The sequence below is a fragment of the Lutra lutra genome, chromosome 6, assembly GCF_902655055.1.
Source record: "Lutra lutra chromosome 6, mLutLut1.2, whole genome shotgun sequence".
Taxonomy (NCBI): Eukaryota; Metazoa; Chordata; class Mammalia; order Carnivora; family Mustelidae; genus Lutra; species Lutra lutra.
This window is the reverse complement of record NC_062283.1, coordinates 28,681,536-28,700,641: the sequence shown is the minus strand read 5'-3', so window position 1 is coordinate 28,700,641 and position 19,106 is coordinate 28,681,536. Positions and strand designations below refer to the sequence as shown.

Genomic DNA, 19,106 nt, shown 5'->3' with positions numbered 1-19,106 from the left:
TAATTCCTACAACTCCGGCAAGTCCTTGCTTAATCTCACTTTCACAATGAGTTCTACTTGACCCCCTACTTAATACTACAATCTGCTTCCCACCCGTTACCGCTTTTTCCCCAATAGCATTTATGACTCAGACACACTGCAGTGAACTTACTTACATGTGTTCTCTTTACTAGAATGAAAGTACAAGGGCAAAGATCTGTTTCACTCATTGATGAATCCAAGGGTCCAGAATAGGGCCTAGCACACAGTAGTAAGTACTCAAGAAGTACTTGTTGAAAGGGGGAAAGACAGGAAGCTGCTGCCCTCCTCTCCTCTCCCTCTTCCTTCTAGGTGGGATGGGGCCAGGGGAGTGGGGAGGGAGGATGGGAGCTGGAACAGATCTTAGACACCAAATTGGAAGGAGTGCAGCAGAATGGCACAAAATCAGATTCAGTGAGGTGTGGGCCTCCATTTCTGCAGAGCCTTGCCCTACCTCTGCCCAGAAGAAACGTCCACTTTGCCTTAGCCACCATTCTATATGAAGCTTCCTTATAGTGGCCAAAAAGAACTGCACCTGTTTACTGGGTTGAATCCCAGTTGATATTTGGGACAAGTTGCTTTTATTCTCGGAGGACATTTCTTCATTTCCAAAATGGAGCAAACATCTACCATGAGGTTCTCCATGGCATCACTGAAGACCCAGACCCTGATAGGCCCACCATAAATAGTAGCTACTCAGAGCTGCTGGACAGATTATAACTTGGACGTATAAGAAGCAGGCCCCTGAATTCCACGGGGAGGACATGAGATGTTCACAGTGGGTGGGTGGGTGTCTTTATCTGTGGGGACGTACATGTGGACACCCTGGTGTCACGGACACAGAATGGAAGCAGCACTCTGGCCCCAGTGCACCCTGCAGCCCCTCGGGCATACAGGAAGTACCTACTCCTCTCCAGCAGCCCCCAAGATAAGGCCAAGGAAACAGGGGAGCTTCCATCTGGTGAGGAGGAAGGGCCAGCAGAAGCCAAGGCACTGGCAATAATTCAAAGAAGTAGGTGGAACCCAAGTCACCGTACCCAGATGCTCCTAGGAAGTGCCTCTCTCTTCCAGTGAGGCAGGCACCACCAGCATACACCCTTCCACTGCAGCAGAGCCCAGGGCTAGGAAGTAGTCCCCCTCATTTTCTAGACCAAAGTCTCAGGGAACAACTGAGAAGCAAGAAAGTCACCACTAGGGGAAGAGGGATAAAAGGATCACAGACAGTAATGTTTGGGATTTTATTATTATTATTTTTTAAAAGATTTTATTTATCTATTTGACAGGCAGAGATCACAAGTAGGCAGAGAGGCAGACAGATAGAGAGGTGGAAGCAGGCTCCCTGCTGAGCAGAGAGCCTGATGTGGGGCTCGATCCCAGGACCCTGGGATCATGACCTGAGCTGAAAGCAGAGGCCTTAACCCACTGAGCCACCCAGGTGCCCCAATGTTTGGGATTTTAAAAGTTTATCTCATTCCTAAACTTCCAGGTGGGACTACATAGGAGGGAGGCTGGGCAGGAATGTCAGCATCTCGAGGACACCCAGTGACACCGACCAAGCCAATCTGTTTCCCCATTTATGAAATGAGAGAGGTGAGCCACATGGTCTCAGAAACGCCATCAATGCCGACAGCTGCCAGATGTTTGTCCCCAAAGGCAGGGTTTTTTTCTCCCCAAGAGTGAGCTGGTGCTCAGAGCTCCCCAGGGCCGGGACATGCATCCATCAGCTGCCGGAGGTGAGAGGCCGCCTTGTCCAGCTTTGACAAATCCAGCTGGAGGGAAGAAAGCTAGACAAGAAGAGCAGCAGGTGAGGATCCAGATAGTAGGGCCACACCCTCCAGCCCACGTGCCTACAGGGAGTCAGGCCTCCAGCCTCACCCTCTGCTGCCTCTTAGTCTCCACTTCTCCCTCTGATGGGGTCCAGGCCATGAGGCCATCAAGCTGCTTCTGCAACTTGTGTCTTCGGGCAGCTAGCAGAGACAGATGGGCCTGGGGGTCCACCAGGCCCTGCGGGAGAACAGCGAGGGTTCAGGTTTCTCTCTGCACCACCCGCAGCTCTGCTTCACCTGCAGCCTGTCCAATACCTCTGTCCACCCCATTCTCAGGAGCTCTCCTCACTTTTACGAAACCTGCCCCTTGCCCTCCTCCCAACAGCCTTTCGATCCCTCCCTTCCTCCTCCAATCTCCTCTGGGCACCTGCAGCTCCATGTACACCTGAGTGGTGTCACTGAGTGGGGCCTGGGCCCAGCCGGAAGGTGCCGCAACACCTGGGGGTAAGAGGCCCATGACCCCACAGCGGCCCAGAGTGCCCAGGGGCTCCAGGAAGGCCTCAAAGAGGCCCTGCTCTCCAGGCTCTGAGCTCTGCAGCAGCACTGAGGAAGAAAGGGAAACTGTCAGGGTCAAACCACAAGATCCTGCTCCCCTGCCCATCCTGCACCTCCTAACTCTGGACTCTGCCCTCCACGCTCCCCCATGCTCCTCTGCCAGCCCCCTCTTTCTGCAGGACTTAGGGACCCAGAACCCAGCTCACCTCGGGGCCGGGCCTTGGTGAGCTGGTATGTGGCTCGGAGAGCCCTCAGTGCCTGCACAGCCTCCTGGACCCGGGAGAAGTGCTGCTCCAGCTCTGGCTGGCGCCAGTGCTCCTGCAGATGAAGACCCAGAGCTGACAAGCAGGCTCCTGGGACACAGCAGCAACTCTCCTGGCTCTGTCCCACACCTGCACAACCCAGTCTGCTTAGGGCAAAAGAATCTGTCCTCCCCACCACACACAGAATTCACCACCTCAAGCAAAACCTCAAGCCTATGCAGGTCTCAGTTGGCGGCTGTGGTTGATATCTGTTAACTGTTCTCATCAAAGGCGAACGACCAGAAGTAAGTTAGAACTTAAACTCTATTACTCAAAACTCACAGAACCAAATAAGCATAAGAAAATTTACATAGTTAAACTTTAAATCACTTGGGGGTGAGTTTACGGCATTTACCCTTCTGATATTATTAAAACTTAAAACCACAGATATTTGGGGGCCATCCTAGGACTAACATCTAATCCTCATCATAACCGTGGCTAAAGATGGGGAACTGAGGCACGGTCACACAGCAGTGTACTCCTGCTCTTGCCCACTGGGCTAAGACAGCCCCTGCCACAGCCCTGCAGGAACAACTCATCCTCCTAAAGACTCTAAAGTAGCCCCGAGACCCCACAGCACCACACCCTTCGAGAAGACTGCTCCCCACCCCTTCACCCATGGTTCCGTTCCCATGGGACTCACCAGGCTGTGGGCAGTGGGATAGGGAGCAACACAGATGCTAGGGGCAGAGCTGCCGCCAGGCCTCGGGGGCAGCCTCTGCCAGAGCTCTTCAGCCAAGAAAGGCATGATTGGGGCGAGGAGGCGGAGACCGACATCAGCACAGGAGAACAGGACCTGAAGGGGGTCTCGGGGATGGGGCGAATGCGACAGCACTGGCTTTATAGCCTCCTAGGGAAGAAGCCATAGGGTGGGGGGCAGGCCAAAGCCACAACTACATCCTTTTCCCACACATCTGCTGCCCTGCCCATGGAAAATGCTGTGGGTAAACACAGGTAGGAGCACACAGCATCTTGGACACCACTGGTTGTCCCAGAACACACTTTGGAGCAAATGAAAAGTAGAAATCTATGGCCAGGATTCTCAGGGGTGGGAAGGGGGATAAAACTGTCAGTGTGGTTTGCATAGTTTTGAAAGCAAAGCACTGAGGTTTTTGCCTATCAGAAAGACAGAGGGGCGCCTGGGTGTCTCAGTGTCTCATCTGCCTTCAGCTCAGGTCATTATCCTGGAGTGCAACAGCATGGAGTCCCTCATAGAGGCCTGCATCGGGCTCCTTGCTCGGCCAGAAGTCTGCTTCTCCCTCTCTCTCTGACACTCCCTTTGCTCATGCTCTCTCCTTCACTCTCTCCCTCAAATAAATAAAAAATCCTTTAAAAAAATGATTCTGTAAATATTTAACATTTAAAAAAAAAAGAGTTCTCTGCCAGGGAACCCGATCTCAAGGGGAACAGGAAGCAGGTATGCAGGGCGGAATGAAACTCCGTGGCCCCAATCTGACTTACCAAGTAGACATCACAGAGGTTGTGGAGCCAGAAGTGGTGTAGGGCATGGGTGATAAGTGAGAGCTCTCGAGCAAGGAAGCCTCGCTCACACTCCTGGGCAGTATGGGCAAGACGGCTCAGGATCCAGGCGTCCATGGGGGACGAGGGGGACAGCTGCAGGCAGAAGGGGGCTTTAGGACGGGATAACTGACTCCCATCTCCTTTCCCTCCAAACCCCATCTTCAACCCTCAGACACCTGATGATTCTGCCCTTCAAGCCTCTCTTATTCTCTTACCTCCTCTGCAGGCTGGGGTACAAATTTCTCCCCTAAGGCATTGAGGATAAAGCGCAGGGCATTCCAGATTTTGTTGCAGAAATGCCGTGAACTCAGGACCTCAGAGACAGACAGGTTCAAGTCGCCCCCTGAGAGGGAGAGGGAGGGGGGAGCGTGCACGTGGGTGGCAGTGGCACAGGGAGTCCTGGCCCACCCCTCTATTGTGGGGCCTACAGCCCTAGCCCCTCCCTCACCCAGGCTTACCTAAGGCCCCATGGGAGCACAGGGCGAATCGCAGGGCATCTGTCCCACACTCAGGGATCCCATGAGGGAAGTCCTTTCTCTGCAATCAGAGGGAGAGGAGGTATGGCCGATGTCTATGCAGCTGCAAGGCCAGAAGCCTGGGCTACGCAGGAGACCGGCAGCCATGAGCTTGAGGCTGAGAGAGGCAGACGCTAGTGACTCACTTGTGCTGCAGTCGCGATCGCCAGCTCTGTGGAGTCCAAGTTCCCATCCCTCAGCTTTGCCTGCAGCACCTGGGATGTGTAAGGACTTCAGTGGCCTTGGTCAGGGACCCTGCCCCTACAAGGCTCCCAGCCACTATCCCTTCCAGCTGGCCCCTCTCTCCTCAAGCTCCCATCTCCCCCACAAATGCCATCCTTCACAAAACTCTTCATCCTGACCTGCAGGTCCACCCCATGGGTGATGTCTCGTGGATCCAACACATTCCCCAGGGACTTGCTCATCTTCCGGCCCTGCCGGTCCCGAACCATGGAATGAAGGAGCACCTGGGGGCATGGAGGGAGTCAGCAGAGGAGCTGGGGGAGCCCTTCCCTGGAGGTGATTTCCCTGGAAGATGCCTCTGTGCATCAGGGGTTAGAGGAGTTAGTAAATCAGGAAAAAGGAATTGGGACCACAGACAACAGCACAATTGGGGTTAGAAGAGAGAACAAGATTTAAAGAAAACTGGGGGGTCAAAGAGAGGGGCTGGGCACTGAAGGGCCATTACCTTGCTGAAGGGGAGCTGCCCTGTGAGCTGGGTCCCCAACATGACCATGCGGCCCACCCAGAACAACAGAAGGTCACTGCCCGTTTCCAAAAGTGACAGGGGGTAGAAACGAGCGAGGTCTGGGGTCTAGAGAAAAAGAGAAGCAATGAGAAGCCAAGCTCTGTGCCTATAGCTCTCCTCAAGGTTTTTGGGGGAGCAAGGTCTTTACTTCATCATCCCCACCTTCACTCTCTTCCTGACAACCCGCCTCACCTCTTGGGGCCAACCCAGGGCAGCAAAGGGGAAAAGAGCTGAAGAGAACCATGTGTCCAGGACATCAGGATCTGGGAAACAGAACAGGGAATGGGGGCAGATGGAACCTCAAGCCCACTGCTGTGCATCTCTCCAGCCCAATGCCCCCCATCCCTGTACCCGTCCCCCCCAGCAGACACCATTATCAGGCCCTCTGCCTCATTCTCAACTTTCCCAACACCACCTCCTCCACCTCAGGATCTGCTCCCCAACAGCCCAGCCTCCCACCCCTGCCCTCCACAACCCAGACACTCACCCCTCTGCAGGGTCAGCTCTGCTCCTGGTTTCCCTGTCAGTTCTGCAGCTATTTTTCTGGCCTCGGCCTCTGTCCGCCCAACCACCCAACAGTCTCCTTTATCACCCTACAGTGACAGTTAAGGGGTGGAGAGAGTGAGGAAGAGTAACACCCACCAGGTGTGAAAGAAACATCACTGAGTTTCACATTCTCCCATGTGATCTAGGAACGGCTGGCTCCCTCTGGCAGTGGGAGGAAGAAGGTCCAGCTCGGGAGCTCTGACCACATGGTGAGTGACATGACTAAGCGCATGAAGCCCAGGAAAGGCAGGGAGCCGGGACTGGCCCTGGAAGTCCTCTGACTCCTGTGCTATGGCTATTTCTCCCTCCACCATGCCCAGCCCTCCCATCCTCTTCCACCTACCAACCTTCGTGTGCCCCTCCACCACCAGGTAGGCGGGAATCTGATGGCCCCACCACAGCTGCCGGGAGACACACCAGTCCCTGCGGGAAGGACGTCAGTAACTCCTTGGCATAAGCAGGGCATTGCCCCACCCCACCTCCACAGAGCTCCCCTCACCCTTACCCGATGTGGGAAAACCAGTGCTGCCAGTTCTTCTGGTGGAAGGATGGACTGAGCTCCAGAGCCCCTGACTCCACAGCCTGGAGAAAAAGGCCCTTAGACAGTGCTTCGCTTCCTGCACCTGTACCCTCCCGGATGGCACAAGTGGCCTCTGAGGTGGTGCTCTTACTCAGAAAGGACCTCCCAAGGCTCCTGAGGAGCTTCTGGGTTTGAGTGGGAGATGAGCCAGCCCCGTCTAGGCCACCCTGCTTCCATCCCACAGCTGTCCTCTCAAATGCTGGGGCCAGAGGTCTGTGGATCAGGAGGCCTCAGCCTCCCTGTTTCTTCATTCCAGTTTGCAGGGAGTTGCCACCACCCAAGGCGCTGGCCCCTTCCACACACTGCAGTCTCACCTGCGCAGCTCGGTCCCCCATCTCCTGGCAGCGGACGAACCACTGGCTCTTCAGTAGGTATTCAACCACATCCCCAGAACGGCTGAGAAAGAGACAGGCTAAGTGTGCTGCTCCTTGGGTTCTGTGCTTTTCCCCCAAGGGACATGGGACCCTACTACACGCCAGGCCCTCAGAACCGAGAATAGGACAATAAAACTGACACAGAGCTTCTGTTCCCTCGCAAAGGGGTACGTATAGAGCCCACCCTCTTGCCCTCTTCAGTTTTATTCACTCCCTTCCTGGAGAAGTCCTACGTAAAAAGAGTTAAAATGGGATTACCTGCAAATAGGAAGCACCATGGGGTGGCTCTGGATGCCTCGGAACAGGCCCCGCTCCCTCAATGCAGACATAATCTTCTCTCGGGCCACAAATCGGTGAAGACCCTGGGGAGATGATGGCAACAATAAAGGGTAAAGGTTGCTAAAAAAATAAGAACGTGAGAGAGGGGAGGAGGTGAGAAAAGGCAGAGAGTGCCCCCAAAGAATGGGGTGACACTGAGGCCAGTACCACCTGCAGCCAGTCCCCGCAGAGGGAGGTCATGGTCCCATCCTCTGCAATGACACTCAGGGGACTCAAGCTGTGCCGGGCCCCCAGCTCAGCATCAGCAGGGCTATGTGCCGGAGTCACCTTCACTGCCCCTGGGAGAGGAGAACCACCGTGAGCACTGACCCCTCACCTTTTCCAGCGGTTCTGTCATTGCCCATGCCCCCATCCCTCCCTTCTCTTCTCAGTCTATGCCTCCTTCTCATCTCATTATCCACTGAGACTACCCTCCCCTCCTTTCCTCTTCCTGGTGCTCCCCACTCCTCCAGAATCCCCAGCCTACTTGCCTTTCTGTGACCTCCACCTACCTGTGCCCACATGTGGCTGAACAGCAGAGTCTGTGATGAGGGGGAGAAGCTGCCCAGTCAAGGGGTGACAAAGCTGTCGTCCATGCAAATGCTGAAAGGAAGGGAGCGAGATCAAGGACAGGCACACATGTGGAGTGCAAGGGTCTGGGCTGAGCATGAGAACCCTGGGAATAATAGGGTGAAAACCAGAAGGTAAAGAGCTAGAGCAGTGGTCAGTAAACTTTTTCTTATGGGGTCAGGGTGTATTTAAGCCTTTGCAGGCCAAGAGGCAAATTCAGTCTCTGCACAATTACTCTGCTCTGCCACTGCAGCAGTGAGGTCATGATACCCAGTTGCAGATAATGTGTAAACAGGCAAGTGCATATCATACAAAAACAGGCAATGGGATGGATTTGGCCCATGGGCCATAATTTATCAACCACTGAGCTAGAAAAAAAATAGAACATCAAGAAAAGAAAGGCATATAGTCAGAGACACTGGAGAGCTGACACGAGAAAAATCTTAGGAAGATGAAACTGAAGGAAAGAAGGAGCTACCATCAAAAAAGGACAGGAAAAGCAAGCTATGAGGTAGACAAGCCAGTGGCAGAGAGTACACTGTGTGTTACCATGTATCGAGAATCGTCAGGATGAACAGCCACAGCCACATCTCCAGGCAATGTCTCTGGCCTTGTGGTTCCCACTACAACCTCTGCATCTGAAGACAAAAGTCAAGCACTCAACACTGGTCATTGCCATGGCCCCTCACTCCCATAACTGGAGCCAGAAGAACCAGAAAAGGGAGGAGGCGAGAACCTGTCAAGGTTGAGCAGGGCCCCAGAAGCAACTAGAGAAAATTAGGAGCCGGGGGTTTCCATGTAAGCTGATGACCAGAAGCCTGGGAGGCTGTCTGGTGCTAAGGAATTTCTCAAAAATGTGCATGAGAGAAACAGGTAGATCATGAATAAAAGCAACCAGAATCCTTACATGGTGCCCAGAAAACACTGAGAGTTCTCGAGACCCTAATCACAAATGCTGTGCTTTCTCTGGGGCAAGCACCAGCCCTTCCTTGGGAAACGTCCTCCGTCTATGCCAGCTAATCCTTCTTTGCTTTCTCTGAATTCTTCCAAGCACTTACTGTTCAAATCACACTTCAGAATTTCTTTTTTGTCTCTTTCAGGGTAGCAGCCTCCTGTAGAATGATGCTAAGCTTCCGACAGGCAAGTACCACGTGCACTTTTCTCACGTGACACAGAATACCCAGAATAAATGCCCACCAGAATGCAAATACTACCCAAGGTTCCTTATGTGCCTCCCACCAGGCCATGTGGGAAATGGGTTTGTGGGTTCCTTCCCGTCAACCCAACACATGCGCAAGAAAGCAGAGATAAGCAGGCAACCTTTCTGAGGATTACCCTCACCAGGCTCTCCATCCACAGGGAAGGCCACAGAAACGAGGACGCCAAAAGACACAGGGCTGGGGCAGCCAGGCAGTCGAAGCTCCGTGCGGCCAGGAAGTGGCCGGCTCTCCACCTAGAGGAATCCAAGCAGCAGGGCTGGAGAGCAGCCTTTCTGCAGGCTTCCCATCTTCACTCCCCCACCTGCCCTGGGCTCCTTGCAGCCCATCTAAAGACACTCCAAGGATTCAGGAGCCACCTCTCCCCCTCAATTCAGTCACAGTTACAGAAACATTCACCGAGCACTTACACTGTGCGCCAGTATCATGCTGAACACCTTCCATGAATTCTCATTTAATTCTCACGACGCCCTCCTGACACAGGCATTTCCATCAGCCCTAACTGACTGGGGAAACTGAGGGTGACAGAGGCTAATGCCCTGCCAGAGTTCCCATGGCTGGTAGGTGGCAGGACTCAGTGAATCCTGGCCATCTGGCTGCAGAGTCTGAGCTTTTTTGGCCCACCTAGGAGCTCTCCCAACCTGCCCTCCTCCTCTGCCTCACCTCAATATCCGAGATGGCTGATCTTAAAGCGCAGGACCAGTTGACAAGCTGCTGGCCCCGGTACAACAAGCCTGCCTCGTAGAGTCGCACAAAAGCTTCAGTCACGGCCACCGAGGAGCCCTAGGAAATGACCTCAGCGTCTCTATCCAACAGCCCCTTCTTAGCCCATCACCCCACTCAGGGACCCAGGCATTCCCTCCCTACTACTACGCCCAACACACACAGCATCCTGCCTGCCCACACCTGTCTCTAGACACTGCCTCAATACCCACAGGGAGCAAGGCATGGAGCACTCACAGCATCCATAGTGAAGCACTCTCGGTCCCAGTCCAGGGAGGCCCCCAGAGCTTGGAGCTGCTCACTGATCTCTCCACCTTTCCTGTGCCCAGACAGATTTTGGTCAGCAAACTTGTCCTGAGCACCAACTATGTACCAGGCCCAGTGATACTACCGGCAATGCCAAGTATTAGAGTATGGCATTAATCTAGCCTCTAGAAGCCAATGGAGACAGACACACAAACTCAGCAGGGAACTTCTGTGGCATTAAAATAAGTGTAAAGGTATGGGCGTCTGGTTGGCTCAGTTGGTGGAGCACGTGATTCTGGATCTCGAGGCAATGAGTTCAAGCCCCACACTGGGTGTAGAGTATACTTAAAACAAAACATAAAGTTCTATGGTAACAGAGGAGGGGGCAGCTAATTTGGGAAAAAACAAAAGAAGCTTTACAGAGAAAGTGGTACGTGGTAACAGACCTGTAAGAATGAGGGTAATTTCAAGCAAATGGAGAGGAGAAATAGGTAAGTAGAAGAGATGGTGAAAGGTAAGGAAACATGGGATAAGTAGACAAAAATTATACATACATGTCCACACCCACAAATATGTGCATTAAAAAATATATATAAATGGGGCGCCTGGGTGGCTCAGTGGGTTAAAAGCCTCTGCCTTCGGCTCAGGTCATGATCTCAGGGTCCTGGGATCGAGCCCCGCATCGGGTTCTCTGCTCAGCAGGGAGCCTGCTTCCTCCTCTCTCTCTCCTCTCTCTCTCTGCCTGCCTCTCTGACTACTTGTCATCTCTCTGTCAGTGAAATAAATAAATAAAATCTTTAAAAAAAAACATATATATATATATATATATATATATATATATACAAATGTATATATGTATATATATATAATACACACACACAGACAGCTTGGAGACCCTGCTGAAAGCTAAAGGAACCCAGAGTTCCCCTCTCCAAGGAAGGTTAGGGCTGAATGGGAAGAGCCCATCGAGTCAGGGAGAACGGCTGGGAAGCAGGGCCCAAGCCTGCCACCTCGGCCCCTCCACCTCCACCCATCATACTCACTCCTCCTTCCACTTCCACACCTCCCTAAGGAATTCTTCCCGGCTCAGCTCGTGTCTCCTCACTCCTCTCTCCTTCCACAGTTGCTTCTCCACCACAGCCTACAATAAGATTAGGAGGCAAATGAACAGAGAATCGGATCACTTTGGGAAAACTCTCCTCCACCCAACAAAAGGGCAAAGTGGCAAAATGCATACTTGTGTAGCAATTCCTGCATGATCTGAGCCAGGAACCCACAGCACCTGATCCCCACACATCCGGTGCCTACAAAACAAACACCCTCAAGTGAACCCCTGAGCTTGCGTGTTTATTCTCGATGCTTCCACACTACCTCACTTCCTCCTTCCCCTCCAGGAAAGCAAGCATCCCCAACCCCTCTCACCAGCGCACCAGAGCATCCTGTATGGCCACCGTCAGTGCATGCCCGATATGTAGGGAGCCAGTGACATTGGGAGGTGGGATACACATGGAGAAGGTCTCCCCTGTAGCCTGAGGCAGCTTGGTCTATAAAGTGGAAAAGTCGAAGAGCAAGAGATGACTGGGTATTACGTGGGGGAATAGCACCCTCTGGTGTCCCCAAGACTAAAGAACCGCAGGAAAGATAAACCAGCAATAACAGGAAAGGGAAAAACCTGCCAAGAAAACCCTTTGGACACCAGGGGTGAAGACAAACTCTCCCATTTACTGGGCAGGCTGGCTGTAAGCTCTAGACTCTGAGGCTCAGTTGTGCCCACCCAAACTCAATGGCCATTCTGTCCTGGGGACCATTTAGTATCCCTCCCTTCCAGGTACTAACCTGATACTCTGGTTTGAAGAAGCCCTCTCGCACCCACCAAGAGTACCAGGCAGCCTCAACATATTGAGGGCTGTATGCAGAAGGCAGAAGCCGGGAGACATCTGCAGCAGCAGAGGAGAGATCCACTAAGTCCTGAACTTTGTTCCTGGGCTGCATTTCAGCAGCCCAAGTGGGCAACAAACATGTGAGTGAATAGGCCTTCAAGTTCCCTAATTACCTTTCTTTTTACCCGGTTCCGTGGGGATTTCATACAACACTACCTCCTTGGGAGTCCAGGCCTTACTGGATTCTGCAGGTGACTGGAAAGAATGACCAAAAAGCGGGGGTGGGGAAATACAATTTCCAGCATACGCCAGGCATCTGAATCCAACCAGTCTCTTCCAGCCCCGTCCAAAGTTTTCTCAAAGAACCAAGGACAAGCTGATCCCTAACCTTGTTCTTTCGGGCTATCCCAGCCTCCAGCGCCGCCTGCTTCTCTCGCTGGCGCTTCTGTTTGGCTTCATGGTTCTTTCGGGAGATGGAGGATCCATGGGGCTTTGAGTGGGTAGAGAGGGCACGGAACCTGGGGAGGCCCTCTAAGGGCCTCAGCCCCCAGACTGGTGATCGAAAATAGCCCAAAGGCAAATGAGGCATCAGGAGTGCTTGAAAAGGGCCAAGATCTGTTCCAGATAGAGCACATTAAGAGATGTGGCTACGTGGGTCACACCCTCTTCCTTATTCCCTGCCTGCCTTCTACTAGCGCTGGTCTTTTTTCTGTCTACCCCCTCCCACACAACGCTTTCTAGTGAGGGCCAGAGGGTATGGTGTCGGGAGTCTGCCGTCCTCAACCTCTGCATCGGCGACTGTGGCTGACCGCCAACACACAGGCGGGGAAAGGACTCAGGCATTCTGGGAGACAGTCGACCTCAGGGCGCCCGAGAGCGAAACCCGCAAGGAGTCTCGCGCTACCCCTGGGCCCACTCCGCCCGGCCCTCCCGGCCCATAGCGCCGCTTCACCGCGTGGATCCCGGCGGCGGCGCCTCCCACCCCTCCGCAGGCAGCTCCGACGCGCGCTCACCGGGCTAGCCCGCCGCTATCCCACGGCGCCCCGCGGCCCCAGGCGCCAAGGGAAGCAGCGACTACGACCCCGGAAAGTGACCCGCGAGCCGCACGGCGCAGGGAGGCGGGGCCCTGCCCTGGGCATGCGCGGTAGCCGGCTCGACCCCATTCGCTGCCCTCCGGTCCAATGGCTGCCGGCGCCGCAAGAAGCGGGCCCTCCAAGGAGAGAGGAAGCCTCGCGAGGAGCGGTCCGGGGCCGCGTGGCTCATTTCCACAACTTTATTAAACAATTAATAGTCCGACGTGTAAATAAAAACACCTGAGTTCTGAGGCCGCGGCCGCCCCGCCCCACCCGGAGCCCGAGCTCTCAGGAGCTGTGCTTCTGCCGCTTCCAGAAGCGCTTGACGTCGCTGTGCCCGGCTGGGGTCACCACCATCAGCCGCTTGGCAGAGTTCTCGAACACCAGCACGCCCAACTCGCGAGCGTGGGCCAGGAGTAGTTCAAAGTCCACTTGCGACAGGAACTGGTTATACAGGACACCTGGAGTCCGCAGGGCAGGGGCAGCCGGGAGGCAGAAAGGGCAAAAAACGTGAGGCCCCTGCGGAGCAGCTTCAGGGCAGTGGTCTGGGCTTGCCAGCCACAATTTAAAAACTAAATTCTCGGGGCGCCTGGGTGGCTCCGATGGTTAAGCGTCTGCCTTTGGCTCAGGTCATGATCTCCAGGTCCTGGGATCGAGCCCCACAACAGGCTCCTAGCTCAGTGGGGAGTCTGCTTCTCCCTCTGCCTCTCCCTCTGCCCGTCTTGTGCTCTCTCTCTCTCAAATGAATAAATAAAATCTTTAAAAAAAAACAAAAAACTAAACTCTCTATGCCTGTCTGTCCTAGAGTTCATCCTAACAGTAGTGTGAGCCAGCCATGTTCAGTAAGGCAATATAACACAGTAAGAAAAACCAACTAATGCTCACCACAGAGAAATTACTGTAATTATTGCTCCCAATTTCCCTCTTCTAGCTAAATCCACATTCCAGAGTTGAGACAATTTATTTACCACTGCACACTCACCCCCAAAATAAAGTGTCTTGCCAGCTTTTCTCTCCCATTTCATGCAATAAAAATATAAAATACATGAAAAGCTTTTTCAGTTCATCAAGACTAAACTGTCCTTCCCCTGGCCAGTGACCAAGAATCAACCACCAGAAGCCACTCACCCTCAGTGAACCGGAGTCTGTCCCTTTCCAGCTCCCACAGCCGAATCTGGTCTGTGATGGTGGGCGGCAGCACAGGTGTCTGTAGGGACAAGCAATGGCTGTGAAGATTCAGGAATACTGCCCCAGACAACCCCACCCCTCTACTCATTCCCCAGATTTGGCTGTCCCTTTCTCTTTCCCATCACTTCATCACCAGGTGCCAGGAACTGTCAGCCTCCAGCAGCTTGCTACCTGTTTGAGCATCACTGGGTGCGCCCTTGTCCTTAGGAAATGGATGATCTAGGAAAACAGACAAGAATGGAATCAGGGGCTCAAGTAAGAGGGCAGGAAAGGTACCTAAACTGTCACCTAATGTCACTGGAATATCAGCTATTTAAAAATACATAGCCATATGCCTGTCATAAAGCCATCCCTGTCCAGCTGTCATCCCAAGTTGCTGTTCCCACTGGTCATGTCTGCTATTTCTTCTCTAGCACATTAGCCCTTTCGATAGTCCTGTTTTTTCTTTTTTAAAATAGCAGTAACTATTATTTTTTTAGCACTTACTGCATGACAGGCTCTGAGCCAAAGGTTTTACTGCTATTCTCTCATTGAATCCTCCCCAAACCCTGTGAGGGGAGAACTGTTATTATTTCCATTTTTCAGATGAGGAAAGTGAGGCTCAGAGAAATGAAGCAACCAGGACATTTATGCAGCTAGGAAGGGGTTGGTGGTAGAGACACAAATCTATACCTCCCCCACTCCCGTGTTTTTTCCTGACGCTTAGAACCTTGACTTCTCTTCAAGTCCATGGCCTATGCTCAGAGACAACTCGCCACTATCTTCTCCAACAGAACCGATATCAGCCTTCTATAAGATGAGCACCCTGTACCCCATAGCTCAAGTGCAGCCTATCTTCCTGCCCCCGCCTTCCCCAAGTGGCAATACCTGCTGGGCTGTGATGCCACTGGCAATGGCCTGCTGAACACTCTCCCGGGTCACCTGTGCCACCACCATGTTGGGGAATCGATAGAGCATCTCTGAGAAGAGGGCAATGAGGGCAATCTGCAGCTCCGACTCTGGCCCAGGGATAGGAAGAGAAGATGAGAAGGCTATTCCCACACCCCGATTCCCTCAAGACCTTCAAGTATGGTGAGGAATGCCAGAGAACTCTGTAAACTGCCAGGTAAACATGAACACAAATTGGCACTCCCTCCTGCTCCCTTCCCTCTCCCCACTTCCATCTTCTATCTGCTGCTTGGGGCCCTCTGTCTGGCCTCACCAGTGTAGGCATACAGTCGGTAATTAGTCTCCACGACAATGAAGCCTGGCTGATGGGCAGTACCCCCAGCTCCAGAAACACCTGATGAGAGATTAATGGCCAGCCGTGTGGGGTAGTAACGCCGAGATTTCCTCTGGAAAAGACAGAAGGGAAAGACAGAGGGCCGGCTCACTCTCAGGTGTCCCTAACCATCTTTCTGCCTGAGACACCAGACCCCTCTGATGGCAAGAGCCTCAACTCCCAATTTAACAACCCCAAGGGGCCTAAGTACTCAGTCCTGGCAACTCCCTTCTAGCTACTGCCGCCTGGGACCCCACTCTTTTCTTAGTATAGTTGACATGTAATGTAACATTAGTTTCAGGTGCATAATATAGTGATTCAGCAACTCTACACTTAGGCCACACTCATTATAAGTGTAACTACCATCTGAGACCCCACTCCTTTTTAAAGACCAAGGCAACAGACCACCCTGCCTCTTTCCTAGAAGCCACGTATCTGGGTATGCATACCTTCCTCTGGAAAACAAGCCCAAACTCACGTAGATGTTGTAGGAAATTCAACAAAGAATCACTCATACCTTCCACAGAATAATCCTGGGGAAGAGAAGTGGTTGATTGGAATCAAAACATCCCGTTCTCCCCCTTCCCAAACTCATACACTCATTCCCTCTTTTCCCGTCTATGCTTTATTCATTCTTATCTTTCACACTTTTGCCCATAACCTGATTTCCCCTTATCATCTCTCTACCCACCAACTTGCCCACTTAAGTCCCCAGCTCCATCCCCCTGCTTACCTTGCCCAGAGTAGAGAAACTGAGCTGGAAGAGGAAGGAGAGAATCTCCACTAGGTCCATGCCCCGACTCTAGGGAGGAATGCGCAGAGACAAAGGGGCAGAGATGGAAGGGAGAAAATGAGGGATCAGGGAACAGTCTGTAAGGTAGTCTCTCAGTGGGTCCTGAGAAGATCAGAGCATGTCAGCAAATAGCCTCCTCACCTGGGCTGTCTGCAGATACTGCAACATAAAGTACCACAGCTGGGCAGGGGTGTCCAGCAACAGGAACTGGAAGCCAGCTGAGGTAATGCAGGGCGGCTCTCCAGGTTCAGTGCTAGAGACACAGACAGGGACAATGGCAGAGATATGCCGCGAGAGGCCACCATCCCCACTGTCCTCTCACATTTTTTTTTTTTGTTTCTCTCTGGCCATACTCCACTCAGCAATCCTTTCTCATAACTGCCTGCACGCCTAGCCCACCCCAGATACTCAGTTTAGCAGGGATCTGATGTACCTCTGGTTTCCTCACCTCTTCATGAGCCCAGCCTGGCTGAGGAGCTGAGCCAAGTCCTGGCTGACAGCTGCACTGGGGGAGCCCACCATGAAGTGTAGGACCACCTGAGGAACAGAAGTAGATAGAGAGAACAATGCCTCTAAGGGCCACGAGACATAGGAGCACAAGCAGAGACACAGCGTCCCAAGTCCTCACCTCCCATCGCTCCTCGGCATACTTGTCAAGTGAGGGAACATCCCGGGCGTGCTTGTCGGGACCCAACTGACTTGTGTCGTCAGACCAGGCCTTGCCCCTATGCCAGAATGGACCAAGAGTAAGGAACCCTGCCTGTGTTCCCTGCCTGATCCTCTGTCCTCTTTCCCCCTTCATCTCTATGGGCTATGAGTGGGAAACATTCCTTTCCTACATCATGCAGCTACATCTCATCCAAATTATTCCTAAGGGAGCTCCCAAAGGTAAAGCCCACAAGGTTCCAGAGAGGCCCTTAGGGGCTCCCCCCCAAACCAGCAGTTTAAATACTAGTTCCCCTGGCCTAGCTTAGGAAGATGGAAGTGACATACCCACCCAGAAGGGCAATGCGGAGGTTTTGGCGGAAGATGGGGTTGAGGATCAGGCCCTGGAGACCACCAGGGAGCAGCTGGGTGTGCCAGATCCGGAGGCCACTCAGCAGCCCTGTGCTTTCCTCTTGAGCTCTGAAACAGAAGCAGGGGTGTGCGGAGAACAAAAAGCAGGAGGCCCATAAAGGCCTCCATGTCTGCCTTTTCTGAACTGGTTTTCCCTTGAAACACTGTTTCACACAGCAAAAACAATGCCTTCTTAAGGCAAATTTCTTTACGGCAATGCCTTACCAGAACCATGTTGCAGACATCACAACTTTCCAAAAGGAAAAATACAGTACACAGAATTTCCCAAACTTATTTAAATACAAGTTTTGTGGTGTATCCATTAACATTTCCTGGAAGTGTTCCAAGGAACACTTGGAATAGCTAGTTGTTGAGAAATCCGTATCTGGTTGAGCATGCAACAGAGACTCACTTGCTGAATTCCTTCTTCACCCACAGGGCTACGGCAGCTTGTGGCAAAGGCTGCTCCAGAAAGAGCATCCGCATCACCCAGTTCTTAGCCAAAGAGGGGAGCTCCCTGGAAGGGGGTACAGGTAAAATGTTAATATCAGAAACTGCCTCATCTGCATCTCTGCCCTCAACAACCTCTCAAACATCTCATCCCACCCCCCACACCTTTACCAGTCTTGCTGCTCCCACTAGCTCCATCTGTTTTCGCCGGACACATTTCAGTCTTCCAGCCCCCCAGGGCTAAGCTTCAACTCATGATAACTTATTCCAGTCTGAAGGCCCCATTACACTTCTTCAACATGGTCCCTGCAATGAAGTGGGTCCTTACCTGAAGACAGCCAAACAGGTGGCAGGATGCCCATACAATCGATCTAATACGCCAGGGCTCAGGCCCCCTAGGAATTCCTGCAGATTCCTGCATTGTAGGTGTACTCGGTTCAGTCCACCCCTTGAGGGGGTGCTCTCCATCACCTGAGAGATGCAAAGTTAGAAATGCACCCCCACAATCCATGCCAGTATCATCCTCATTTCATTCCTATTCCAGATCCGCTGGCCCCCACAGTAACCCATCCTTTCTAAGATTTCCTCTTCCCTGTCACTCATCTCCTTTCCTTTCTCCCAGACCTGACCAACCTCCACTTCTCTCTTGCCTCCACGCCCCACTTCTGGCCTCAACTCCAGTCTTCTCTCAATTTCCAAACTGGAGAATTGTTAATTGTCCCATATTAGAAAAATCATTTTTTTATTTCACTGTCTTGTCTTATTTTTACCTAAGCAGTTGCAAGGAAACTTGTTTAAGCCCAATCCCCTCTCCGTTGCCCTCTCCTGGTCAGATCAGCCCATGAGCTCCAAATCTGTCAGTCCTTCCCATCTGTTTCTTGGACCCACAGGTCCTACCGGGCACAACAATGAACTACCTTTCTCCTCCTTGTCTCCCAAATCTAAGTCCACCTCTCCTCTTTGCACCGCAAACTTCACCCCATTCACCCTGATCGACATGTCAGGTCTCCTAACTTCTCTCCTACTTCCCTCCTTCCCTCGCCTCTCACCCAACTCTCATACCTCCCCCATCCCCTCTCTCTCGGGCCCCCCCACCAACACTCCGTGTCGCTCCCCCCTCGTGCACCCGGAGTTTCAAGTCGTCGCTTAATCGGAGCTAAACTCTCGCCTTGGCTCCCGGGAATAGGAGAATGGACGATAGAAAATGAGAGGAAAAGATGGGGAGAAGGACAAACAACTAGACAGGAGTTCAGAGTGGAGGATTCAGAAGAGAAGGAAAGGAGGGGAAGGAGTGGAAAAGTAGGGAAGCTAAGAATAGGCGTTGCACTCATTCGCCCGCCGCGGGGCATTCTGGGAATTAGAGTCTTGTCTCGGCTCGCCCCGGAGCGGGCTGAAGCGCGTCTGAC

At 52.7% G+C, this 19,106-nt stretch overlaps 2 protein-coding genes across 9 annotated transcripts; both read right to left on the bottom strand.

Annotated features, from left to right (window-relative positions):
* Window positions 1–1,464: 1,464 nt before the first annotated feature.
* Window positions 1,465–13,019, bottom strand: VARS2 (valyl-tRNA synthetase 2, mitochondrial). 5 transcript variants are annotated; one of them, XM_047732232.1, is made up of 30 exons: window positions 12,893–13,019; window positions 12,268–12,494; window positions 12,053–12,134; window positions 11,836–11,936; window positions 11,422–11,543; window positions 11,237–11,303; window positions 11,043–11,140; window positions 9,991–10,072; window positions 9,694–9,813; window positions 9,149–9,266; window positions 8,363–8,451; window positions 7,756–7,846; window positions 7,415–7,542; window positions 7,184–7,287; window positions 6,866–6,947; window positions 6,477–6,553; window positions 6,319–6,394; window positions 5,913–6,018; window positions 5,618–5,688; window positions 5,366–5,491; window positions 5,040–5,144; window positions 4,824–4,892; window positions 4,621–4,699; window positions 4,378–4,505; window positions 4,103–4,255; window positions 3,285–3,491; window positions 2,546–2,657; window positions 2,212–2,387; window positions 1,894–2,022; window positions 1,465–1,802 (listed from the first exon to the last, which is right to left on the bottom strand). In XM_047732232.1, exons 2-30 carry the CDS (start codon window positions 12,466–12,468, stop codon window positions 1,707–1,709), a joined length of 3,195 nt encoding a protein of 1,064 aa, XP_047588188.1. In that variant the 5' UTR covers window positions 12,469–12,494; window positions 12,893–13,019; the 3' UTR covers window positions 1,465–1,706. The 5 variants fall into 5 exon arrangements, with proteins under 5 accessions (XP_047588188.1, XP_047588189.1, XP_047588191.1 ...); XM_047732233.1 differs by having other exon boundaries at window positions 9,155–9,266; XM_047732235.1 differs by having other exon boundaries at window positions 12,268–12,343; window positions 12,893–13,001.
* Window positions 13,020–13,122: 103 nt separating this feature from the next.
* GTF2H4 (general transcription factor IIH subunit 4) lies at window positions 13,123–19,037 on the bottom strand. 4 transcript variants are annotated; one of them, XM_047732287.1, is made up of 14 exons: window positions 18,796–19,037; window positions 18,029–18,171; window positions 17,663–17,767; window positions 17,188–17,319; window positions 16,823–16,919; window positions 16,643–16,731; window positions 16,336–16,447; window positions 16,135–16,203; window positions 15,851–15,934; window positions 15,342–15,474; window positions 15,008–15,138; window positions 14,312–14,359; window positions 14,081–14,159; window positions 13,123–13,413 (listed from the first exon to the last, which is right to left on the bottom strand). In XM_047732287.1, exons 2-14 carry the CDS (start codon window positions 18,166–18,168, stop codon window positions 13,241–13,243), a joined length of 1,392 nt encoding a protein of 463 aa, XP_047588243.1. In that variant the 5' UTR covers window positions 18,169–18,171; window positions 18,796–19,037; the 3' UTR covers window positions 13,123–13,240. The 4 variants fall into 4 exon arrangements, with proteins under 4 accessions (XP_047588243.1, XP_047588242.1, XP_047588241.1 ...); XM_047732286.1 differs by having other exon boundaries at window positions 18,799–19,037; XM_047732285.1 differs by having other exon boundaries at window positions 18,827–19,037.
* Window positions 19,038–19,106: the final 69 nt, after the last annotated feature.